The sequence below is a fragment of the Quercus suber genome, unplaced genomic scaffold (genome assembly GCF_002906115.3).
Source record: "Quercus suber isolate HL8 unplaced genomic scaffold, Cork oak 2.0 scaffold_361, whole genome shotgun sequence".
NCBI lineage: Eukaryota > Viridiplantae > Streptophyta > Magnoliopsida > Fagales > Fagaceae > Quercus > Quercus suber.
Genome location: NW_027069813.1, coordinates 296248 through 323927, shown reverse-complemented (window position 1 = coordinate 323927; position 27680 = coordinate 296248). Strand labels below are relative to the sequence as shown.

The 27680-nt window shown below is 32.7% G+C and overlaps 1 protein-coding gene and 1 pseudogene across 5 annotated transcripts; both read right to left on the bottom strand.

The window, feature by feature from the left end:
• Positions 1–300: 300 nt before the first annotated feature.
• Positions 301–16504, bottom strand: LOC111996202 (uncharacterized). 5 transcript variants are annotated; one of them, XM_065760295.1, is made up of 4 exons: positions 16339–16503; positions 15283–15512; positions 8237–8424; positions 301–2400 (listed from the first exon to the last, which is right to left on the bottom strand). In XM_065760295.1, the coding sequence occupies exon 4, from the start codon at positions 2392–2394 to the stop codon at positions 406–408; it is 1989 nt and encodes a 662-aa protein (XP_065616367.1). In that variant the 5' UTR covers positions 2395–2400; positions 8237–8424; positions 15283–15512; positions 16339–16503; the 3' UTR covers positions 301–405. The 5 variants fall into 5 exon arrangements, with proteins under 5 accessions (XP_065616367.1, XP_065616365.1, XP_065616366.1 ...); XM_065760297.1 differs by having other exon boundaries at positions 1935–2400; positions 7739–8424; positions 16339–16504; XM_065760296.1 differs by lacking the exons at positions 15283–15512; positions 16339–16503 and adding an exon at positions 7739–7808 and having other exon boundaries at positions 1935–2400; positions 8237–8466.
• LOC112010513 (mannosylglycoprotein endo-beta-mannosidase-like) lies at positions 8497–27513 on the bottom strand (annotated as a pseudogene).
• Positions 27514–27680: the final 167 nt, after the last annotated feature.

Genomic DNA, 27680 nt, shown 5'->3' with positions numbered 1-27680 from the left:
TGGAATTGCATAGAAATAGAAATTAGAGGGAAAAGTAGTCATACACAACTGATATGAGATACCAGAAATTCGCTTTTTATTTCTAGTATTTGTTCATCAACCCTAAACTTTCTACACTAAAATCCAACTTCCATTGCTAAACAATGTACAACCATAAAACATGGAAAACTAAAAATTCCTATTATCAACAAGCTTATTGTTTCTAACAGAAGTGGACAAGGTAGGGTACAACCACACACAAACAAGTATGAGTTGGTACAATGTATTTACATTGTATTTGAACCATGATGCCAACAAGGAGCATTCAAAAGAATTACTGCATTTTCATTTGATGAATTCCACGCACCAAAACTTATGTGGACTACATGTAGTATAAAATAAAAATTAACATCACATTTGTCCTTTTTATAAACAATCGTTGTGAATGTAGAAATTACACTGAGCACATTGATAGATCAACTTTTCACAAGAACTATAACATTTGTTACATCGAGGGCAGTCTTTAGTTTCCTCAATGAAAGTAAGAGGGTGTGAGTGACAGTGTTCAAATTTGTAAGCACCTCCAAACTTGTAATTTGGGTATTTCCCAATAATACAATCTGGATGAGCAGGATAACCGCAATCCTCACAGTAGTAAAACCAATACTTTGAGTCTTGTCGTTCTTCTTCACAAATATCGCAATAATATTCACCAGAGTCGTCTTCAACTCTATAACTGAGAGCGAAGGGATGCTCATGTTGTTTGTATCTTGTAGAATGTGGCATTGTAGCACATCTAAAGTCCAAAGCAAAATCACAAGTGGTACAGCGAAATATTGGGTAAATGGAAGAAGCACAACAACTGCAATTTTGTTCAAATGGAATGCTAGAGAGAAGAAGTTGGTGTTCATGACCTGGGTGGATAAGGATTTCTGAGATCATACTACATTGAACATCCAGATTAAACCAACATTTCTCACACTGATAGGTGAAGCCATTGCAAGAACGATGACAGGCCTGACACCAAAAATCCATACTTGGTGTCATTGGGAGCAGGGTTAATGGGTGTTGATGAAGTGGGTGTTGCTTTTTATTTGGTAAATTAGCACAAGATTCATGAAGAAAGAAGCTGCACTTTACGCAACTATAAAACGGAGGGAAAATGGCTCTTACGCACCCATCGCATTTTTGGTTATTTAGAACCTCATCAATAAGCTTTAAGTCATGCTCATGACTAAAGTGTTTGATTTCTGTAGCTATCATAGTTCCATCCTCCCTCATATTGAATTTGACTTTGTAAGTTGTTGAGTCAACCGATTCATTGAGCTCTAAAACTTCATCCTCATCTTTAAATTCTTGCAAATTTATGTTCTCCTTGTTTTGCATAGCACAATCAAGGTGGGCAGCAAAATCACATTTGGAGCAATAGTAATGCCCATATTGTGTATCCACCTTTCGAACACAGATTTGACAAAATCGGGGGTCGGATTGATGGAATTCAAGAGAAGAATGGGTGAGTTGGAGGAGGTGCTTGTGACGCACAACTTTGACTATGTGTGGGAACTGATAAGCACATCTTCCATGAACCCAGAAACTACAAAGTTGACACATGTAAGGCGTACCTTTGCCTTCTTTACCGCAAATGTCACAAGTGAACGTGAACGACTTCCAAATGGGAATCAATGGGTGGTCATGGAATTCAACTTCCATGGTGAGTGGTACAGCAGCGCATGTAATGTGAAGGTTGAAGTCGCAACGGGAACACCGATAAGTGTATTCATCTTTATATTCTTTGCAGAGTACGCAATTGCTAAATTGTATGTCTTTGCCATAATCTATCTGTTCGGGAGAGAGAATAAGAGGATGGATTGGGTGCAAGGGATGGTGCAACCCAAGGGGCAATTCTGCACATGATTTATGATGAAAGTATCCCGGGCATCCATCTCTTGGACACCAGTAGCTAGGACCATAAATTGATTCTTGGCACCCACAACAAGTAGCTCCACTTCTGTAGTCTGGAATGAAGACTAAGGGATGCTTTGAATCGCAAAAATGTAGAAGCTGCTGGTGCGGCTGCTGCTCACAAAAAAATTGAAGCCACAGTTGCTGCTGCTGCTGCTGCTGCTGCCGTAGCTGCTGCAGCTGCCGCTGCTGCTGCAACAGCTGCCCCTGCTGCTGCAACAGCTGCCTCCGCTGCTGCCACAGCCGCCGCTGCTGCTCCTCCCAATTGTCCTCCTGGAGCCAGTCCACCAGCCACATTAAATCCCACTGCCGCTGCTGCCCCTGCAGCCGCCGCTGCAGCTGCTGCTGCTGCAGCTGCTGCTGCAGCTGCTGCTGCTGCTGCTGCCGCTGCAGCTGCAGCAGCTCCATCTTCTTCTGCTGCTGCTCCATCTTCTTCTTCTGCTGCCGCTCCATCTTCTTCTGTTGGTGAGTTTTAGAGTTGAATAAACGTGATTATGGGTGAATGAATTTTAGAATTGTAAAAAGTAAAAGTAAAAAAAGAAAAAGAGGGATTTGGAAGAAGGTGTGGTTTTGGTAGGGAGATTTGATCGTGAATGTTCTTTAAAGGCTTTGAACTTGGGTGTGGCCGTGGGTATTTATTTTTGTTAGGGGTATTGGGTATTTTTAATTTTTTAATGTGAACAGTGAAAGGCTTAAAAACTAATGTATTGATTGAAATTCTTTTTATAGAATTTCATTAAAAATTAAAGTGATTTTTTTTTTGGGGAAAGCATAAAAGTATTGTGTAAATTGGAATTACTTTACTTGATTTCATTAAAAATAAACGTGATTTTTAAAAATATAAACGGAATGCATCTAAAGTTAGAAATAAAATCATAAGAATGCTTGCACAACAAAAATTCAAACTATTTTTTTAATTGATCCTCCATTCTTGTTATTAGAAAAATATAATTTGGTTTTAACTTTTTTTTTTTCTCTTGTTTATGTCAATCGTCATCATTTATTTAAAATCATCTAACACATATCTATGTTTGCCTTTATTCAATATATAGTAAATAGTGCAACTAAATTTGCCTTCATATTTATATATTGTAATTTCTTTACGCAAGCTTTTACTTAATCTAGGTTACCCATTATAGCTCATAACAACAAAGCTAATCCAACAAAATCACCATGAGAAAGTTTAGTAGTAAAGGTGGTATGGAGATACAAAAATGAAAGAGTAAAGCCTTTTAAAGCTTTACATAAACCTCATACGAGCTTGGTTCTATTAATCCAATTAGAAAATAAAAATAAAAAAAATACAACATTATGGTTTTTTTTCATTTAACAAATATTTATATATATATATATATTTAATGCGCTGAGTCTATCACTACCTTAACATTTATGTATATTAATATTTTGCCTAGTGTTTTTTTAGCTTGGTGGTGCTGGTAGATATTCTTCATGAAAAGAATTTATGTTTAACTCCTCTCTTCCCCACATGTGGTAAATAGGGTGGAAAAATGTTTGGTAATGTTTGAGAAAGAATGTAATCTATTTTAGTACTAATAAAGGACAAAACAAATATTTGATAGAGATTGGTTTGAGTTAGACTTTTCGGTAACTTTTACTGAAGTTATATTCCTCAATACTTTTTTCCCATAATAATAGTTTGTTAATCCCATTGTTAGACTAAATTTCTTTTCTCCAACTATCATGCTTACCAAATATTAAAGTGATCTATTAATCTTTTCGAATATCAAGATGATTGGACATTAAAAACTCACTAATCTATGAAGAGCAATTATATTTTTTTGCATTCTTAAATATAGTAAATGGCTACCTTATAAATTTATCAATAAATGGCGACTAATTATTTTAAAATTTTGTGTGTGATTAACCTATAATCAATATTAAATAAAAACATGATTCAAAAAAATAATGATTTATATAAAAAAGTTGAGTGATATACTATTTATCAAAATTGCATCAAATATAACATAAACCAAACCATTTAGAGCAATATATCTCATAAAAATATAGCGACAAGTGCAATATAATATTACTACGTTTAACATTTATATGACAAATTTTAAGTAAGCAAAGTAACTGTTGTTATGAATACCAATACAAAAACACACATACATATGAACAAATTTACGTAGGCAACTATAAAAACTTACAACAAGAAGAATCCAATTTTGACTTCAAAACACACCTTGGGAAGCTTCCTAGTTATTTTTTGTATCAAATTTTTTAAGGGTAAGTTCATATGAAAACCCATTATATCTTCTACTATATATATAGGATTATCAAGCCATTGTGTCAAAGAAGATATACCTTCTCCAACACAAAAGAAAACAAGAGAAAGAAGGAACAAAAGAAGCAAGCAAGGCATTTATGCTTCCTTGCCAACTTGGAGTTAAATCTTCATAGTAATATTTAAAATTTCTTTTCCTCCTTTTTTTTTTTTTTTCAATCATGTCCATACTAACATTAATAGTTCTCATTCATTTATGAGATTTCCTTATGCATCTCTATCTAGGTTATACATAAATGAAATTTTATCTCTTGTGTTACATTTAGATGATGAATTTTGAGTTTGAATTAACTAAAATTTTACTTTTGAAATTTCTAATATTGATTTCTATTGTTTATGTTAACAAAAAAAGACAATTCAAAAATTATATAGAATTTAATATATTAGATTTCAAAGTATCCAACTTCGAAGTCTAATTCCTAATTTGCTAAACAAACTAAATTCATATGCATTTCTTTCACTCATCCCTTACCCTTTTTTTTAATTGAATAAACATCCTTCCTCTCTGTATCTTTCTTCATTTCATCACTCCCTTATTCAAGACATAAAGTACTGAGAAAGGACACACATAAAAAAGCCAGCAAGTGATAAAAATTCCATATCTTCAAATTATTTACATACGTAGTCAACACCATATATTAAAAATTTGAAGGTATTTCAACTAAGAATAACTAAATAACATTGGCAGAAATATAGAAGGTTCTCTCAATTTATCTCGCTGCTTCATTCCTAGTATTACTGGTGAAACTTTAAGTAAAAAATGTTTCAGTGCCAAAAAGGACAATTAAGTATGTAAGAGTTGGAAATTAATTTCCAATATTCTGGTCAAAACACACCTTGGAAAGCTTCCAAGTTATTTTTTGTATCAAATTTTTTAAGGCTAAGTTCATATAAAAACTCATTATAACTTCTATTATATATAAGATTATCAAGCCATTGTGCCAAAAATAATATACCTTCTCCAACACAAAAGAAATATTATCTTCAACACAAAAGAAAACAAGAGAAAGAAGGAACAAAAGAAGCAAGTAAGGCACTTATGCTTCCTTGCCAACTTGGAGTTAAATCTTCATAGTAACCTTTCCTATTTCTTTTCCTTTTCCTTTATTTTTATTTTTTTTCTCTTTTTCTTTTGTGTTTCCAAACATGTCCATACTACCATTAATTTTTCTCATTCATTTATGAGATTTCCTTATGCATCTCTATCTAGGATATACATAAATGAAATTTTATCTCGTGTTACATTTAGATGATGAATTTTGAGTTGGAATTAACTAAAAAATTTACTTTTGAAATTTTTAATATTGATTTCTATTGTTTATGTTAACAAAATAGGATAATTCAAAAATTATATAGAATTTTATACTTTAGATTTCAATGCATCCAAATTCAAAGTCCAATTCCCAGCTTGCTAAACAAACTAAATTCATTTGCATTTCTTTCACTCATCCCTTACCCTTTTTTTAATAGAATAAACACCCTTCCTCTCTGTATCTTTCTTTCATTCCATCACTCCCTTAATCAAGACATAAAGTACTGAGAAAGCACACGCATAAAAAGCAAGCAAGTGATAAAAAGGTCCATATCTGCAAATTATTTACACACGGAGTCAACACCATATATTAAAAATTTGAAGATATTTCACCTAAGAAGAACTAAATAACATTGGCAGAAATATAGAAGGTTCTCTCAATTTATCTCGCTGCTTCATTCCTAGTATTACTGGTGAAACTTTAAGTAAAAAATGTTTCAGTGCCAAAAAGGACAATTAAGTATGTAAGAGTTGGAAATTAATTTCCAATATTCCGGTCAAAACACACCTTGGAAAGCTTCCAAGTTATTTTTTGTATCAAATTTTTTAAGGCTAAGTTCATATAAAAACCCATTATAACTTCTACTATATATAAGATTATCAAGCCATTGTGCCAAAAAAAATATACCTTCTCCAACACAAAAGAAATATTATCTCCAACACAAAAGAAAACAAGAGAAAGAAGGAACAAAAGAAGCAAGTAAGGCACTTATGCTTCCTTGCCAACTTGGAGTTAAATCTTCATAGTAACCTTTCCTATTTCTTTTCCTTTTCTTTTATTTATTTATTTTTTTTCTCTTTTTCTTTTGTGTTTCCAAACATGTCCATACTACCATTAATTTTTCTCATTCATTTATGAGATTTCCTTATGCATCTCTATCTAGGATATACATAAATGAAATTTTATCTCGTGTTACATTTAGATGATGAATTTTGAGTTGGAATTAACTAAAAAATTTACTTTTGAAATTTTTAATATTGATTTCTATTGTTTATGTTAACAAAATAGGATAATTCAAAAATTATATAGAATTTTATACTTTAGATTTCAATGCATCCAAATTCAAAGTCCAATTCCCAGCTTGCTAAACAAACTAAATTCATTTGCATTTCTTTCACTCATCCCTTACCCTTTTTTTAATAGAATAAACACCCTTCCTCTCTGTATCTTTCTTTCATTCCATCACTCCCTTAATCAAGACATAAAGTACTGAGAAAGCACACGCATAAAAAGCAAGCAAGTGATAAAAAGGTCCATATCTGCAAATTATTTACACACGGAGTCAACACCATATATTAAAAATTTGAAGATATTTCACCTAAGAAGAACAAAATAACATTGGCAGAAATATAGAAGGTTCTCTCAATCTATTTAGCTGCTTCATTCCTAGTATCACAGGTGAAACTTTAAGTAAAAAATGTTTCTTAGTGCAAAAAAGGACAATTAAGTATGTAAGAGTTGGAAATTAATTTCTAGCATTCCAAGAACTTGAGATAAATATTTCCTCTGTAAAACTTGACCTCAATAGATTTTATACTTCCACAAGGTTGCAAACAAACGTTAAAAGTGTATTCTTTACCTAGCTCAATGGACAGTCATGGTAATTCCAGCCATGAAGTGAAACTCGAGGCATGACAACTGGAGGGACCTTAAAAGTGATCTTAATGGGAATAACCTCAACGGACACCAGCGAGAAATAGTTGTTTGAGTAATGAACAGGAAGAATTCTTGAACAGTCGATCCTTGATATAAAGTCCTTTTTTCTTTCATACTCTCCTTGAATGGAGCTTAGTCTTACCTTAAAAGTGATCTTAACGGGAATAACGAAATAAAAAGTTCTTACGTTATTTGTTCATATAGGTTAATCTGTTAGAGTTAGCTTTCTTGGCCACATTTTCAACATGCATTTCAATTTTATAAATGAAAACCTTGGATGTAATCTTGAGGGTTATTTTTTTCATTCCATATGGCTCCAGCAGCTTGTAATCTCCACCAAATAGATGCAACCAGTAAAAGTTCCTAGATAAAATACCATAGTCTGATGTTTGGTAGAGTTTGAGGAGAAGGAAGTAGACCAGCGTTGAGTTTTTAGACTTTGGATACTTCATCTCAACTATGGGTACTGTTTTTTTGACTAGAGCAAAGAGATTTTCAAAAACTTTGTAGTACGGAAATGTACCTTCTAGATCCCAGACCGAGGCTTCAATAGCTATGTTAGACAGTTCCTCAGACATAGTATTGACAACTAGCTGATGGCAAGACCAAAAAACAATTGTGAAGTTACATACCATCTCTGGATGGGATTGTTTTAAATAGCATCAAGTACAAAGAATGTCTTTGAGTAAAATGCATTTGTTTCATATGTGCTCCCTTCTGAAGTATTATTTGGTTTAAGAAACAAAAATTTAAGCATTTCAGCCACCCCCTAGTCTTGTCAACCCACACATACAAAAACAAAAAGAAAATCAGGTATGAGCATTTCTACTAGATTTTTTTTTTAACGTTTTATTTTTTGTTCTGTCAAAAAATATATATCAATTTTATTTATTGAATTCAAAAGATTATTTAGGCTCAATACGTGTTCTATGAAAACATTTCATCAGATATTAAATATTCATTGAATTTCAAAATCCAATTCAAACTCATAAGTTATAACTCTTACTAGTGTAGAAATTACCTCTATAAAATATGTAGCCAGATTCAGCTGGACATGGATTGGTTCTGCAGCATAGCAACAACCATAGAAACCTGCCGTTTGGTGTAGGAGATGATCATTTAACTGGTCACTCAAACCAGTCCAAGGGTTCTCTGCCTTCCAAATCAGGACTAGTGTATTCACGGGAAGTCCGGCCCTCCAGCAGAGCTCTAAATTGAATGTAGTTAGCCAGTCAAGCTTGATGATCATTTCAAGTTAGGTCACCACCAAAAAAATAATAATAATAAAAAATGCAATAGGCATCTAAAATAGCTAGAGAAAATTTTGGTTTATCTCTAAACAAAAATCTTCAAGATCCTTTGGGGTTCCATAAAGTTCAATCTAATCAACACTTTTTTTTGGCTTTGAATAGGGAATGTATTTATGTTATTCCCATATGGGGTTTGGAACTTCTTCCGTGTACCCACTAGGAAGTTGCTTAAACAACAGAATCTGCCAGCCTTCTTGAGACATTGTTGCTCTGATAGTATATGAAACAGCCATCCCGACAGAACCAACCTCAGGATTGAATCCAAGGCTGTAAAAATCATTCTTAAAAAATGCTTCAGGATTTTGGATTTCATAAGGGCCATCAATGAAGCCCCCCTTACATTTGCAAATCCATCCCACAAGGATCCTCGGATGTAACCACGTTTCCCATCAAAATATTGGCTAGTATCTTTTGACACTGCAGATAAATCTTCAGAAGATTTGATGATTTCATTAGAGTTTTCAAAATAAGGATGGAGTCTCAGGTCATTTTTTAAAGCTTTGTTGATGTCATTTGGTGGAACTTGCTCATTTTCACCTACCCAAAGAGCAAGACTTGTATGGTTCCTTAAAAGCTTGACAGTGTCTCTTGCACATAGCAGGAGAAGATCATGATCTAGGGGACCATTTGGATTTGATACCGGGTCACCACTTCAACGTCTTCAGTACTCCAAAACTCTTGCCACACCTACAAAAATCAAATCAGTCCTATGGACCAAGTTATACTAGAGTAATTTAATACTGAAATAACTTAGAATATTGGAATCCTTAGGTTTGGTTAGCCTTGAGCCATATTTGACCCTGTAGACAGGCTTGGGTCTCAGGAGAACAAATCGCTCAAAATAATTCAATGCAGAATTCAATCTGGTAGGAACATTTTAAAACTTCAGTTACGAAATAACCAAGTGTACCAAAATTAAAAGAACCAAAGGCTCCTACTGCAATATACCAAACAGCAGACAATGTCAAATAACTTTTTTTTAAAAAGCGATGCTGAAATAGGTTAATGGCAATTAAAAAATACAATTGAACTCAACAAAGCCATTATACTAAGTAATTAAGTTAAATCATTAATAATGGCAATAAAAGATAGAATACAAAATAAATGTATTCACTAAAATCTAGACGTAGCTTTGAGGAGAAGATATAGACAATTTGATTAAGACAATTTTTAATTATGTAAACAAAAACCACTGAGCTGACTAGTAAGGAGTTCTTTATTTATATTTCAAAGCATTCAAGACCAAGAGGGGGCTAGAAATATATTAGGTCTAAGGCAGAGGCAGTCAGAAAAGAAAAAAAAAACAAAAACAAATGTCTAACTAGATGTATAGCCTGAAATAGAGATCAAGGTCAAATGATAATGATGGTAGTAATAATCCATGTAGCTGACCTGAGAAATTAGAAATCAAGAAGTGCTGAGTTGCACCGAAGAAAATAAAGAATTTTCTCGCAAGCATAGGCTTGCTCATGTATTAACTTGTTCTTATAACATCAGTTATGCTTGTTTTAAAATCAAATTTTGACAATTAGAAGAAAGGAAATAAATTTTGCTTGTGACACACTATTGCCACTATGTTAGTACACTACAGTTGAAGGTAAAAGCTCTGTGGACAATTTCAGTAAAAGAATATAAATACCCTAATAAGTTTCAAAAGCATTATAAAATCAACAATGCCACAATTTATGGTAACTTTCATAATGGGATTGATTTCAGTGATTAACATATCATCAATTTATATGGTTACAAGAACACCATCATTAATGGGAAAGTACTGCAGATTATAGTTGTTAGCTTTGTTGGAAGTATGTGGTTAATTTATTAAATTTACCATATCCCAATAGCTTAAACTTTTGAGAGAATCGGTAATTTAACTTGGTATCAGAGCAAAAAGTTTTGAGTTTAATCCCTGCTCCTCCACTCAACCTTCCATTTAAAATCTCATTTGTTGGGCCTCACCTTATAAAAGAGAGTTTGAGCCCACACATGAGAGTGTTAGAAGTATGTAGTTAAATGATTAAATTTACCATGTCCCAATATCTTAAGTTTTTGGGAGAATCTATAATTTAACATGCTTTTTTCAATTATAAAACTTACTCTACAACACTTTCTTGGCATTCACAGCATCTTATGCTGCAATCATCCCGTGACAATACCCTCAGTATAAAGCATACAAATTTTGGCGAATCTAAAATCTTTGATGTTCCAAGATTTGTCCCAATTTTACTAACCCTCCAACCTCCCATTGATATACATATAGGGACATCATTCTATCTCAAAAGCTTCATTCAATAGGTTTGCACCCAACTATATATATCAACTCTTCATTTTCTTTACTTTTTCTCTATATGGGACTCAACCCTCACACATGCACTCACAATAGACCTCTCCCTCCCATGTGAGCCTCTACCACATCAACCTAGCTTCCCACTATGTGTGAGTCATTAGCAAATCCAGATTGTGCATACAAGAGTTGCATAAAATGCAGTAATAACCAAATTCACACCAACCACATCAACACCAAGATACTCATTCAAAAAAAAAAAATTTGATAGATAACAAACATTTAAAATTTCGAACCAAAAGTTGAACCATAACTCTAATACCAATTTTTTGGGTTCAGAAGTGTCCCTAGGGTCCAACAAGAGCCTATAGATATATATTGCGGTACCAATTGATATATATTGGGGTACCACTCAAACAGCTTAAGCCAAATGGTTTAGACCCAACTATGTCCATCAACTTCTCACTTTCCTTACTTTTTCTATCAATGTGGAACTCAACCCTTACATGTGCACTAAGAACAGTTGCTGACTTTGGTATAGTTTGTTTTTCATCTTCTTTTTGTGTACGAGAAAGCAAATAGTAATTCCTAGTCCTATTTGGTTGGGTAATCTCCACAAAAAGTTACCAAACCAACTTTGTAGCCATAATCTTTGTCATTAGTAAGAAAGAGCTCGTTGGGTGTATGTGGGGTTTAGTTTTGTGCAACTATTGTAGTCACGTTTGCTAGTAAATTTTTCTTCTCAATGCCTGCCTTTGGACATATGTCTAAATCTGAACCATGTAAGTCTCTATCTCTATGTTCCCTATGTGGTTGTTTGTTCTATATTTCTATTTCTATACACCCTCTATAATTGATCACACACACACATAGAGGAGAGAGAGAGAGAGAGAGACAGAGAGAGAGAGATCACCAAAGAAGTCCATAAATATCACAATACTGATAAAATTCTGTCCTCTCAGCCAATCCACCACCCCAACAGTGAGTCATATTAAAATGCATATTGGCATGAAACTTGATGTCTGTTTCATAACGTTCCCTTGAAAGACATAGTAAGAGACATAGTAACCCATCCGACAATATCCAATTACCACCACAGATAATGAAAGACTATCCGTTGACCTTGACCAACCTTTAAATCAAAAATTTATAGACTACATATCATAATATCAAAATAAGAACCTAAGTAAAATGTTCTAGAAGGCATATAAAGCAATACCTTCCACCTGTGGCACTATCTTTTTTTTGATAAGTATAAATAACAAATTTGTTTTTTTTAAACTATCAATATGGCTCTCAAGCATCAAATTCGCCATATCCCTTTACATCAACAGTAATATGAACATTGTACGGGGACTGTTTTCCCATACCGTTCAGCCACCATAAGTCAGGATTGTAGAAGAAAAACTGCAAATTCATTCCATTATAACCTACAACAGAAGTATTTGGAGCCTAAAACTAGATAAAAATGCCCATGGGGACAGGGCTACCCCAACTTCCATAGGTCCTTGGTTTGACCTCCTAATCAGAATTGAGGATATTTGAATCCATAATAATTGGATGCACCAAATGCTCAGTAATTAGAAATTACACATCTATAGATACCATTTTGGATAATTCAAGGCACAGATAAGTAATGAAGGCCATATTCCTTGGGCACAGTATGCAAGCAATTTATTAACTTGGGGAGGAGGGTCTTTTATGCTTTCACCTTTCTTTAATGGTAATGTACAATATCAATGAAATGAATCGAAAAGGAAATTCATTACCTAAATGTACAATATCATTGTATGATTTTTAAGATATTGAGAAGGAAAAAAAAAAATCTAATTTTACTTTACTGAATCATAAGAGGAAGATATGAGTGTCATAGACAGTCTAGTCTACACACAGACTAACAAGGAAAACTACAGAGGCCAAAAACGGTTTAGCTTTTTACCAAAAATAAGTAAAAATAAAAATAAAAGGTTCAGCTTATGACATGCTCTAGCAAAAATCTGGTGGTTGACAGATATGTATGTATGTGTGTATATAAATATATATATATATGAGATGAGTTCAAGTTATACATTTTTAAAGCTACTGATTTTCATAACATCTAAGGGTGAAAAAAACACCACTTAACATATCATTAATATAGAGTTATTAATTGCTACATTAGCTAATTTTCCTTTAAAAACCCATCCATTCATGGTTCCCAATACTTAATCATTTTCCTTTTCTTTTTTTTTTAATAGTGAAGGAAAATGATATTTTCATAATATTGTTCATACTTCCATAACTATCTCTCACATATTGAATTTCTGGTAGATTTTGCTATTGAGGGAGGTTATTACGCAAATAAAAATACAAAACCTTAATTCAACCTGAGTTGCACTTGTGTCCCTGTTTGATTTTGTTGTGTTTCATCCTCTTTGGATACTGAAAATTGCAGCTAATAATTGTTACTTGGTCAAGACTTTGTTGATAATGCAATTCTGTTTTTAATTTTGATAAATTTCTCACTTATTGCCTTTATTTCTTTACACAATTTAATACATGGCCATGCAATATTAAATGTTCAAAAGAGCTCCACCTTAGTAAAGATCCCATGTTACAAATTCTATAGAATGAGATTGACTAACTGGTACTGTTATGATCAGAGACAATGGGGGAGGGATCGTTATTAATGGATTACTAAATAATTACTAATTTTCTAATTTATTTTTATTATTTGTGTAATAACCTCCCTCAATAGCAAAATCTACGAGAAATTTGATATATGAGAGATAGTTAAGGAAGTATGAACAATATTAAGAAAATATCATTTTACATCATTGTTTTTTTTTTTAAAAGGAAAAGATTAAGAGTTAGGTACAGTGAATGTGGGTGGCTTTTTTAAGGAAAGTTAGCTAATGTGGCAATCGATAACTCTATATTAATGGCATATTAAGTGGTGTCTTTTTCTCCCTTAGATCTTATGAAAATGAATGGCTATAAAAAGGTGTAACTCTAACTTGAACCTCTCTCTCTCTCTCTCTCTCTCTATATATATATATATAGGACAAAACTTAGGTACAGTACCTTAGGTGTTGTTCCTTAGGTTCTTCTAACTCACTCAATGACCTTCTATGGTTGAGTTAGTAGGATTTTGACCCAACAAGTGTAGTGCGCACAGCCTCACGGCAATCACTGCTGGTTCCTAGAGAAACTAACAAAGAAACAGTTGTTTAATGTATTAATTAATTTGAGACCACTCCAGTGGCAGAAGATCATGAATATCCTTCAATTGTTATCTCCTCATCTTACTATTTCTAAACTCACTCTAATTGCCCGTAAATTTCTCACTTATTGCCTTTATTTCTTTACACAATTTAATACATGGCCACGCAATATTAAATGTTCAAAAGAGCTCTACCTTAGTAGAGATCCCATGTTACAAATTCTATAGAATGAGATTGACTAACTGGTACTGTTATGATCAGAGACAATGGAGGGAGGGAACATTATTAATGGATTACTAAATAATTACTAATTTTCTAATTTCTTTTTATTATTTATGTAATAACCTCCCTCAATAGAAAAATCTACGAGAAATTTGATATATGAGAGATAGTTAAGGAAGTATGAACAGTATTAAGAAAATATCATTTTCCATCATTATTTTTTTTTTTTAAGGAAAAAGATTAAGAGTTAGGTATAGTGAATGTGGGTGGGTTTTTTAAGGAAAGTTAGCTAATGTGGCAATCGATAACTCTATATTAATGGCATATTAAGTGGTGTCTTTTTCTCTCTTAGATCTTATGAAAATCAATGACTATAAAAAGGTGTAACTCTCTCTCTCTCTCTCTCTCTCTCTCTCTCTCTCTCTCTCTCTCTCTCTCTNTATATATATATATATATATAACAAGGTAAACCACCATCACCACAATAAATTCTATACATCAAATAGATAAGACCTTCTTTCTCAGAAAAAAGAAAAAAAAAAAAAAAAAAAGATAAGACCTAAGAGCATATTTAATGAGTAGAAACAAAAGCAATCCTTTAGCTGAAAGAAGAAGAACAAGTAATTGAGTAAAAAAGAGAGGGTATACCAAGTGTCAGAAGCATAAGGAGGAATGTATTAACACCAAAAGAGACATGGTTATTAATAAACAGACTTCTATGATAAGTATTAAAGTTTGCATAAGATGCTAGAATAAGTCTTCTTCACCTCAATTGGGAAGAAGGACGTAGATAGCTCACATAGCCTAGTTCCTTAACTTCAACCCCAGGCCAGTCTAATCTTGCTTTTCTTTTTTTCCATGTGAGGGGTCAATCCAACGGGGCAAAGACTTAAAATTGTGCCAGAGATACTATGAAGTTTGCTCTTAATGGTTGGTAACTTCTTAGTAAAAGAGGAGTATCTTAAATTTTGAATTTCTTAAGAAAGAGGCAAGCTGAAAGAAGACTATTCTTCACAAAATTCTCATAAGATTGAATGCTATCACTGACCTCAGGAAATGTATATTGCACATGTGATCCAGCAGGGAATGACAAGTGTTGGTCTGAAGATGCCCTACTAAACAAATGTTTCCCTCAACTCCCGTTGTTACTTGGATATTCAAAGAACACTCAGCAACCCAGGCACGTCTATTTTCTAACTCTGTTGTAGCATGCAAATACACCCTCTTGTAATCATCAAAAAATGATGAAACCAAGTGGGGATCAATTATTTTCACTGGCTGCATCAAATAATAAAGCATCAGTATCTGAATTATCTGATTACAATAAGCATAGAACAATTCTCCCGACAGAACAAAAGCACCATTATATATTGAAATTCTAATTCAGAAAGAATTTCATGACCACAAACAGAAATTAATAAGGAACTACAGAAGAAATCTACACTAAATGTTTCAAAACCATGCATATGTACAGCTTATGAGGGTACTCAATTCCAATTCAATTTGAAATGTCAAAACCAGATAACAATTTCCAGAATTTTTTTTTTTTTTTTCCTTGGTAAATTACTCATACACCCAAAGGGATTTGAACCCCCAACCTCACTCACCACCCATACTTATATGGGTTCCATTTGGCCCAAAGAACATTGGAAATTTCCAGACAAATAAAAATTTTCAGACGATCTTTTGGTTAAAATCTGACCCAATAACAGTGACCAACTACCCAAGTACTGACAAATTTCAAGAAAATAGTTCACACAAGTGAAATTTATAGGGAATGCAACCAAAGGAAAATCAATCTTACAATTTCTTAAAAATTAGCATGAAAATCATTTAAAGGAGTATAAAATCTCAAGATCATATTTTATGGCTTATGTCATGAATTGCATACCAGCTCACTCTGAAAAGTTGTAAAAAAAAAGACAAGCAGAATGTGTAATACTCTCTCCCAGAATCAGCAATATCTATAATTGTCTCATTTTGAAGCCCATAGAAAGAACCAGGAACAACTTTGTTCTCATTACAAGCATCACTAGAATCCAACCCTGTAAAATTAATGCCAAATATGGTAAAATAATGAACTCCGGGCAATAAAAGCACTTACTCAAATACGCAAATTTGAGAGCTCAATCTTACAAGCAGACAAGGCTTACGTTGATTTGAGACTGAGACTGAGACTGAGACAGAGAGAGAGAAAGTGACTGTGTGTGATTAACTGATTATGTTTGTGTGTCGGTGGTGTCGGTGCATGAGGTGGGTGTGAGAGAGAAGGGAAAGGGAGTAAGGGTATTTTTGGTAATATAAAAAAGGAGGTGGGGCCGTGAATGCCACGTTTAGTTAGGTTCAGACAATATGTGTCGTTTTGTTAGTGGAAGACAGTGATATGTGCCCCTTTCGTATTTTTGCAAGATTGTTTAATCCCTACCCCACTCCTTGCAAAGTATTAAATTTTTCCTCACTGGACTGCAATAATGTATTTATTATATTATATATAGTCTATAATGAACAAACTATAATCCTAATTGACTTGGGCCGAAGCCTAATTATTGAATTCTTATTCTAGAAAATTAAATTAAATAATAATAATTTAATTAATTAATAAGTCTAAAATAAAATCCCTTCCTCAAAAAAAAAATTCCAATAAACTAATAATAAAAATATAATTGACTTCTAAAAAATTATATGAAATTATTCATATTGCATACATCAAGAACTAATATGGCATTATGCTTTTATATTTAGATGGTGATTCACAGAATTATGTGAGTGGTCATTTTTAAGAATTTCTTTCTTGTGATGATGCTAAGGGATGTCTAACAAATTAACAACCTCCTCCAATTTTTACTTTTCTTCTTTTAAATTTTGTTAATACTTCAATAGTTAGATTCGAAGAATTTGAACCCTAAATGGTTCCATCAAAAATACAAGAAGTGCTAACTAGTTAGGTTACAAGGTAGAGAAGTCAACTACTCCCCAGGAACTCCCAAAAAAAAAAAAATTCTTATTGGTCTCCAAAACTAACAATTTACAACTAGTCCCCAAGAATTTAATTTATCCAAAGAGTTCAAAAATAAATTAAAAAACAAAAATATTATATGGTTGGCCCATGACATTTTGGTCATTCTAAGGGGAAAAAAGAGACTATTTAGTATATATTTTTTTTAATTCTTATGCTTTTTGAATTTTATCAGCCAAAATCATTTAGTAAACAAAATATTTTTCCTAAACATTAGGAAAACAAGAGCAAATTGAGAAACAAGAGGTTAAGGGTTTTTTTTTTTTTTTTAATTTCTATTTTTAGGTAGTTTCTTGTTTAGTCAAAAAATAAAAAGGTGCGTAATTTCCTATTATTGGATATGCATATGTGAGCTTCCCTCTTTTTTAATCAATATATGTCATATTAGTTTTTTTCTTCAAAATTTTGAAGGAGATGAGGTACTAACTCTTGACAACACATATGTTTATTTATTTATCATTTTTTTTTTTTGGGGGTTAAAACACAATTTTCATCTTTTAAGTTTACATGAAATATCATTTTCATTCCTAAAGGTTTATTTGTCTTCTTTTTTTTTTTGAGAAAATTGTTTTTGTCATTTTAGTCCTTAAACTTTAACATTTCCATAAAATTGTTCATAACTCTTTAGTATAACTTTATTGGGTATACGACAATAGATGGCAATAGACAGAATGATCAATTTGTGAGATACATTAAAGTTTAGGGATTACAATTTTGAAAGACAAAGTAAGTGTAGCAGTGACTAAAATTTTGCGTTTGGATGGCTATCCTCAGAACCATTTACTAAAAGCATTAACAAGACTATCAATAAACACCACATTTAAGGTTCCTAAGTCAAAATGTTGCCCTAAAAGTCACACTTCACTTTGGTACAAGAAACAGAGATGACACCTAGAGCACCTTGACATGCACGGCAACTTACAACAAGGAAAGATATTCAAAGGACAATTATGGTTAAGAAAAGCTAAAAGCTCTTGCATTCTTTTTTCTCTTATCTATTTTTATGTACTGCTCATCATAAGGTACTGTTGTGTATGACACTCAAGTTTGAAACATGGCCTTCTTTAAACTTAAATTCTCCCTCTTTTTTCTTGTTCTTCATGTTGTGCAAGGAAAAGCATCTTGTGATTGTGATAGTACTCTCTCTCTCTCTGTCTCTCTCTCTCTCTCTCTCTATATATTTGTGTGTACACGTGTGCCATATGATAATTCATTTCTCTCTCTCACACTTTTTTAGCAATAGTTGTTGCACACGCGCATGTTTTTAACTGAAATCATGACTTCAATTAATTAGTTCCTCGACTTGAAACATAAACTTCATTTTGATTTTCAGTTTGAGTTGTAGGAGAAACAAAGTTTTGGAACAGGCATTTGCTCAATTCCAATCAATGGGCCCTGGGTATTTAAGATTACATAGGATTCTTACAGCATCTCATTAAGTTGCTAAACTAGTTTTTTGTGTACTTAATCAAGCAAAATCCAGAGCCATCAGGCAGCAACCTTTTGTAAAATCATGAAAGTATGACAAAGTTATTGGAACAGTGCTTAAAGTATTTTGCTGTAGAATAGGATAGCCTGTATAAGAAAAATTGTACACTAATCATTTCATATGTTGATGAGTAACTGGTATTTGGTGCTAAATAATCTTTCTTTTTTCTTTTTCTTTTTCTCTATACCTTTACTTTACTATCCTGTTAAGATAAAAAATTTTAAGGAATTGACAAAGGATAGACTAGCATTTTGTTCTCAAGCTCCAACAATGGCATATTATAAACCTTGAATGCAAAAATCTCAAGCTCCCTGCTTCACCGCTTAATTCCATCGAAGTATAAAATTATCAATTAACATTGGTAGCTAGTTGTAGAACATAGAGAAGACTACTGCTAAATGGGTTAACTTTGGTGCATTATTTACTTAATCTTCAAACTAATGCAACTTTTACATCTTCACAGCTACAGCTGAAAAATATCTCTTGGAGGACCTTAATCTTATAGGATGTCACTAAATTCCCCCAACTTCACTGAGAACAACAATGCAGTTTGCCTAGCTAATAATATTGCAAGCCAATTAAAGAACGAAACTTGTAAAAACGCCTTTCACTACAGCTCTACTCCTGGCACTAAGCCTAATGTCACTGAATATGACAAGCTCATGGATGGCTGTGACATAAAAGAGAATCACACAGTTCAAGGGGTCATATTGCTTGTCTGTGTGCCTTAATTAGACCCATTTTTGGTGCTTTTTAATTATACAACACCTCAATATGCAAAATATCTGAAGGATTCAAAATTTCAAGCTACACTGAGACTGGGATTGGCTCTGAGGATAATTGGATGGTGGTTGTTTTGAGCACTAACACATCAGCCAGAAACTTTTTCCAGTGCAGCTTCTTTTATTGCAAATGTCAGTATGAGTAACTCCTTGGTGGCTTTGTTCATTGGATTTCTTGTTGTTTCTGCAGTGAGCTGAAATGCTCCAGGTGCTTGTCATTTATATACAGATTTTCCTTATTTTTGTGTGTTTGTTGTGTAAAGTTGCGAACTTGGGTGAGATTGTTTTTTCTTGTTGTAACATATATCATGATTGTAATTGTGCATATTTCTTATGGCAAGTTCATTCTTTTTGAATAGGTAAGATTTGAATAGCAAAAACTTGTGCAGTACATGAATATGATATGGAGTTCCATAACCATGCTTTGTTAGCTAGTAATGGAGTAATAATTAGAGTGGTAAAGGCCTTGAATTAAACTTGACCATGTTTATTTAGTATATTCAATTGATTTTAAGCATTCTTTTTAGATCATGCTTTATTTTAGAAAGTCCAATACCAATCTTCCTTTAAATTAGTAGCTTTAAATTAGTAGCACAAAGAGAAGGTCTTTTTTCTCCCTATTCATTATGGCATTTTATCCTAACTTCTTTTTAGGTGACAAATAGCAAATTGGGTTTATTAAAGATATTTATTAAAGCAAATTATGAAGTTATTGAGGTTTTCATTTTATTGTTAAAACTTGAAAGTTATTTTGGTAATGTTAAGTAATAAAACTAGAAAGATTTTATTCTCACACGTCCACTAATTTACATCTTTTTCAATTTTCATATCCACATTTGTGCATTAAAATATGTCAATTTCCACATCAATTATGGATGTGTGTGAAATAGTGAATGTGTATGAATGTCACACAATATTTTTCCAAACTTAAAACCCTACACTGCAGCCTTTTGTAACATGTGGCAAGTGTCTTTGTAAAAGACTAAAAGCTACTTAAAGGCGTGATGTGTATGAAATATATATAATAAAGTACCATCAAATTTGCATAGTTAGCATTGTTTTTATGTTATTTTGCGACTGATTATATAATATATTTGTGTTGCAAGTAACAAAGACTTTACATGCAAAGTAGAGCTAGGTCAATTGAATCGAGCTAACTTACATCCAACCAGACATGAATTTAAGAGAAATCCAAAAAATTAAAGAATAAGAAGTGACCCACTACTCAATCTGACGTGATAAAAGTGCCAAGGATAAAGAATAAAGAGAAGTCCGCTTGTGAAGTAAAATGAAAGAAATAAAAAGCAGAGATAAAGAATAAAGAATAAAGAGAAGCAGCCTGGAGACACGTGAAGGAGCAAGGAAAAGAAAAAAAAAATGTGGGCTTGGGCTTTCTTTTTACTCTACCGAATCACAAATAAGAGAGGCTCAAGCTCATTGCGGGTTTGCTGGGAAGCTTTAGGTCGGCTGCAAGTGTGCAAGTATATAAAAGGGGAGTGCGAGGGCTGGAGTGCAGGAAGCAGGCAGCCGCATGTGGCTTCCTCTATGGTTTTTTTTATAGTCCTGTGACTATTTCTCTCTATTTTACTTGTCTAGTTTAATATTTAGTATTTTACTCTTGTATTTTGTTTCAATTACCATGAGTAATTAAATTTATAGTTAGAGTTGAGGATAAAACCTTGTGAAAGATTATTAGTAATATTTATGTGATTTGATTTTTTCCACAATATTTGTTCTTTAATGATTTAAATTGTTCTTATTTTATATCAATTGATTAAGACGAGATTCTAGATATGAGTTCAATCATATTTTTCTCATGATTTAGGATTTGTCTAAATTAATTGAATGCTTGATTTATTATTTCTTGATTATAAAATTGAATATCTCTTGTGATTTGTTTGTCAACGAATAAAATTGATGATTTGATTTTATACTTAAGAAATGAAAAAGAACATGCTTTTGATTTTTAAAACAAGGATTTTGATGAGAATATTTTTCATGATAGCAAGATTGATTTCTAGATTATCATGTAGTGATTTGGAAAAATTAATAATCATAAATATATGCTGATATGAATTAACAAGGTGGATTCCAAAACCTTAATTTCTTTCTCTAGATTGTTTACATTTCTTTACTATTTCATATTATATCTGTAGGGGTGATAGGCCCAGGATTACATATCTATGTATATATTGGGCCGGGAGCCCAATCCAAGGACATTAAGTAGTCCGAGGATAGGTAAACACCGTCTTAAGAATCCATTTTGGTAAGTAAAAAGGTGCAGTTTGATCATGATCATCCAAGAAGGTGGTCCGAGCATTTTGATCATCCAAAGGTGGACTAGAATTTTATTCTCAAGCTCCAACAAGGGCATATTATAAACCTTGAATGCAAAAATCTCATGATCCCTGCTTCACTTCTTAATTCCATCAAAACTTTTGATTGGAAGTAAATGCCCGTGAAGAATGCAGTTGTTATTGTCCCCGCCTATTTTATTTTGGTGCCTATTTTATTTTGGTTGGGATTTCAAATTGGTGTATTGTTTATCTGTGTTTGGTAACTAAGAAAGTGCAAGAATACACAAGAAAATTAAAGAAATTGAGGATCTAAAAAAACGTTTTCTTTATTTTTTTTTTAAATTAATTTTCCTAGATTAGTTTTGGTTTGACATGCCTTTTTCCAGTTGTTATTGAAATGCTTATGTGGCCTTTTAAATGTTAAATATTTTATTTTATATATTTTTTTGCCACGTGTATGCCAACAAAGCACACCGTTAGCCACGTAGGCATTTTCCGTTAGTGAGTTAACGGTAAGGACCAAATTGACTCTAAGTTGAAAATAATAGGGACCAAATTGACTACTACAAAAATATAGGGACCAAATTAATTGTGACTCCAAAATGTAAGGAACAGAATAGTGTTTTCGCCTTTATTTAATTGATACCATATAAAAAAATTCATAAATTCTTATAATTTTTGCTATTGCCTAGATATATATATATATATATATATAATTATAGAATTTGGGAGACAATTATATGTCAATTATATGAGTTTATATATAATTTCATTTGAAGCATGTGGATATGTTTCAAATACATTGTTATGGACCTTATGGTATATTGTTACCCCCCACAGATTTTATGATAATATTTTTCATAATGTTCATATTGGCATATCTGTATTGGTGTAAATTACTTTGACAGTGAATAATGATTGCTTACAAAATAACTCATAGGATATTAATGTGCATATTATACCAGTCCAAAAGAAAAGGGAACTAAAGTAACAACTGTTAATTCTTCTTCTTATAGTTTATGCATTACTTTCATTTTCTTTTTCTTCAATTAATTACATATATGCAATATTAATTTATAACCTTAAAAGGATCTGAGGTGATTGCTACTGAAAAGACAGTGTCGCACATATCACAGCACAAATCTAATCTTATTAAAGGAGCCCATTGATTAATATTGACTTCAAGTACAAATAAAACGATATGTAACAATCTGTTTTTTTTTTTTTTTTTTTTTTGTTAGTTTATAAATTGCATTTGAATTTGCTAAACAATTCATATGTAAAAAAGAAGCAAGGGTATGCAGTATTGTATCCAAAATGGAATTAGACTCCCCTAGAAACAGAGTTAGACAAACAGTAATTAGTTAATAATAATTTCTTTTCTTATAGACTAAATGACACTTGATTTCAACCCAAATTAAGGAATCATGCAATATTTCAATGCCAACTCATATATGCAATATTAAAATCCTTTTGAATCATGCAATATTGGAAGGTTAGCTTTTGTAGGGTTTAGCTTTTTATTGGAAGGTTCAATGTGAGCTAGCCTCCTCGGCAAAGGTTGATCCGGCTGCAACCACGTTTGTAGGGATTAGGAATAGGAACATTGTTCTTGGGATCTGGACAACCTGGGTGTGGACCTCCAGGCCTTTTGCATGGAATAACATTTTTACTTCCATCAAAAATGTTAGGCAGAGTTTCTTGGTTTTAAAGGTAATTGTCAAATCCTGAATTTAAGCTCTTTTTGACTAGTTTTATGGATGTGTAGTAAGTGGTTAAATTTTAGGATTGAAGATAAGTAGATAACTCCCATTAATAAATCCGAATTTTCTCTTAAAAAAATATAAAAAACAATTAGGGAAGGATGTGTAAATAAAAGTTTGGATAAATGAATCATTTAAAATTGAAGTATTCTTTTTCTATACTTCACTAAAAAAAAAAAAAAAAAAAGTTTAGATATGCCCACAAATATGGGACTGAATTTAGTACTGATAATAAAAAGGAATAGTCGAATAGATATGGAATTCAACTCCATATCTATTCTTTTCTATCATCAGTACTGATAATTAAAAAAAAAAGGATTTTAACTTAGTATTGATGAAAAATATTTCACCTGCAAACGCATAATACTCATCACATCCTTAGATTTTTTTTTTTTTTGTGATTGGAAAATGCAGTAATTTTAAATTATAATGAATGCAAATTATTAACATTTATCTAACAAACGCACGTGCTTAGAGGCTAGTATATTTTTAATTGGGTTAGTAGGGAAGCTAATAAATCTCCTCATGCAAATTCTTTGATTTAAGTTTTTGCCGAATTTTTCTTACAGGAGGTTTGCCTTGGTTCTAACATGAGGCTCCTCCTAAGTTGTCTACAGTAGTTTTCCTATTTGGACTTTTAAAAATGTATGTGGATATGTTTTTTTGGTAAACAGTAGATATGTTTGATTATCGGGAAAGTGCAGAAAAAATTAAAAGAAAATATAAAGAATATGAAAATTTTGGTTATTTGGATTTTTTTTTTCATATAAATACAGATGTGGCATATTTAAATGTTAAATAAATTTTTAATTATCATTTTATTTTGGACGTGAGGTTAGTCATTTTTTTTTTTAAAAGTTATACTAATATGGCAATCCATATAGTAATTGATGTAGCATAAAAAATAATTTTTTATTATTATGTTTGATACATCAGTTTTTTCCATTCAAAGGATAATGGCAGGGACTAAAATGACACGACATTGAAAAAGTTAATGGCTAAATTGACACAATTGAAAGTTTAGAGACTAAATTGAAGTATGGTATAAAAAATAGAAACCAACTTTGTAATTTACCCAAATTTATATTATCTAACTAGACCTGGCAATTCTTCAACAAAAATAAAAATCCTAGACATAGCAAACTAACGGGTGGGTAACTTTGGGTTCGAACCAGTTGGGTAGAGGTTAATTAGGAATAGATTAATGGACTAAAACATGTTGCAAACATGACCTTTATCCAATATTAGAAACTATGATTTGTATCTTTTCTCATAAAAACAAACAAAAAACAAAGTTGAGAATATTCTAAAATAAAAGTTGAATAATGGTGCATTTTAATAGTGAATGATAAATAACAAGAATAACCCATCTAGAACCTCTTAGAATGATCAAATGCGCCTCCCCCTTCCCATTAAAAAAAAAAAAAAAAAAACACCATTCCTTGTTGTAACTATCAATATATCAAGAAAAAAAAAATCAATTGATAAATAAAATGTAAAATAAAAATTCTTATATTTGTGCTATTTATTTGTATTAGAATGGGTTTGTAAATTAATTAAAATGTGTGGACATTTCAATTTTTTAATAGATTGCTTTATAAACTCTCACCTTGACAATAATAAGTATAATATTTATGTAAATAAATGAGTTATAATTCCCATTAAACAATCAAACTTTCACCATGCCTAAACATAACAATTAAATTATATACATACATACATACATACATATATATATATATGGGGTAATTACACATAACTCACCTGTGGTTTGAGCGAAAATTACTTTGCCTACCCGTTGTTTGAAAAGTATCACTTAACCCACCTGAAGTATGTTCCGTTTGTTTTCCATAACACATCTATTAAAATCAAGAGTAAATAGATATTTTTACTCAAATTTTATGTCTCTCTCTTCCCAAAACAAAAAATAGCACAAAAATGCCAGAGAAACAAGATCAAAAGGGAGGGTTTTGAAAGAAGGAAGCGATCAGAGAGAACTCCGATATAGGAGAGAGAATTGCTCGGTCCATACACTCCCGCTCTCTACCGCCACATTTGTCCGATCCGTCTCATAGTCCTGTTTCTGAGGTTCGCGATCTTCTTCTCCTGTAGATTCTTTTGCTTCTTTTTGAAAAATTTTGTTATTAAACATTGCGTTTTGTAGAGAATGGATTGGTCTGGAACTAGAAGTCGTCGGAGACAAATGCCGTCGATTTCTTAGAGACTTAGGCTCACAAATCACCACCACGGCATCGATGCTCTTAGCAATGCTAGTTTAATGGAGGCACATCTGCAATAAAGTTGAATGGGTCAGCTTTGGAGGTTTATGGGTTTTGGTTTTGTGGGTTTTGTTTTGAATCACTACTTTTGGGTTTGGTTTTGGCTTGAATCACTGGTTTTAGGTTTTTGTTTGAATCATTGATTCTGGGTTTATTGGTGGCGGATGGTTACAAAGTTCTGGATTTGTGTACTAATGCCGATGCTGTTGTTTTGTTAACGGGTTTGTGGCTTTTGTTGGTGGTCTGTGGTTAATGGTCTATAGACAGTGGTTCTAGGTTCGTGGATTTTACTGATGGTTAATCGTCGGTGATCATTTGTTGTTAGGTTTCATTCAAGGTTTTCTTTTTTTCTTTTTTTTTTAATCTTCTTCTAATTTGAATCAAAGAAAGCCAGAAGAGGAAGAGAGAGACCTAAGGAAAGGGATGAGTGGATAGAATATCACCGTTGCTGCTTTCAATCACCTTTTCTCACCTCCATCATCATCAATGTATTCAAAATTGCAACATACTGTGCTTCTTCGTTCAATAGAGCTCGGTACAGCTTTCCATTTGATTTATGAATTTCATCAACATCATTTTCTGTACAGGATCTCCTTCAGCGATGTAAGCTGCACTAAACCCACAAATGAGATGCAAAAATCGTGTATATATAGTATATTTGACTAAGACAGGTCATAGTGTATTGTTCGCTTCCTTCTTTCAAAACCCTCTCTTTTGATCTTGTTTCTCTTGCATTTTTGTGCTATTTTTTGTTTTAGGAGGAGAGAGATATACAATTTGAGCAAAAATATCTATTTACCCTTGATTTTAACAAAGATGGGTTATGGAAAATAAATAGAACATATCTCAGGTAAGTTAAGTGATATTTTTTGTTGAGGTTCAAAAAACATAATATAAGGCCCAAAGATTTGAAGCCCAAGATCCATGAAGGAGCAGGTTTTAGAGCCCATGAAACAAAGGCCCAGCCTGCCAAGATCAGAAGACAAAAAAAGGGGGAAGAAAGAAACTGAGCCGGGATCCCATAGACCGCCAAGAACCAAGGATCCCTGGGATGCGCAACACAACCAGAGTGGGATTGAGATAACTCGAAAAGGAGGAATCAAAAAAGTACAAGAAACGAATGACAGATATGTCCTCCTCAAGCACTCAGTGATGCAGCAAAGAACTAGAGGGTGTGGAAAGCAACAACTCTTGAGAAAAAGGCTGGTACTTCGGGGAACCTAGAAAGATGAAGCATAAGGGGAAGTAGCAAGGAAGACCTTCGACTTGGCAGGGAAGGATTCAGCTCATTTTGGAAAAATGACAAAAGGTAAAAGCGTGAAAGTATTGAAAGAAGGGAGATCGAAGGTCAGCTACCTAAGAGCACCACCGAATGGAAAGTCAACGAAGGACTTTTAGGGAAACAACACCAAAAGAAGAAAATGATAAGGAATGAGGAAAGAACCTACCATCTGAGTAACAGGCACAGCACGAGCTTTGATGCCTAGGAAAGCAAAAAAGAGAAATTGGTGGTATCCTAGAATCCTACCATGACACTATAAAAGGGGTAGGCAGCCAACATCAAAGGGGCATTCAGCAATAGTGGAATCATAACAGAATCATTGAGAAAATTCTGTCAAAATTCAAAAGAAATAGGAAAATACCTCTCGGCATCCCATAAACAGCCACTAGTATTTACTTGGATTCAAAGGGATTCAAACTTTGCATAAGAGATATTATACCAATCCAACGTGTCATAATCTTAATTGGCGACAAGTTATTATTTTTAAGGGCCATGACCAAATATATATATATATATATATATCTCTCTCTCTCTCTCT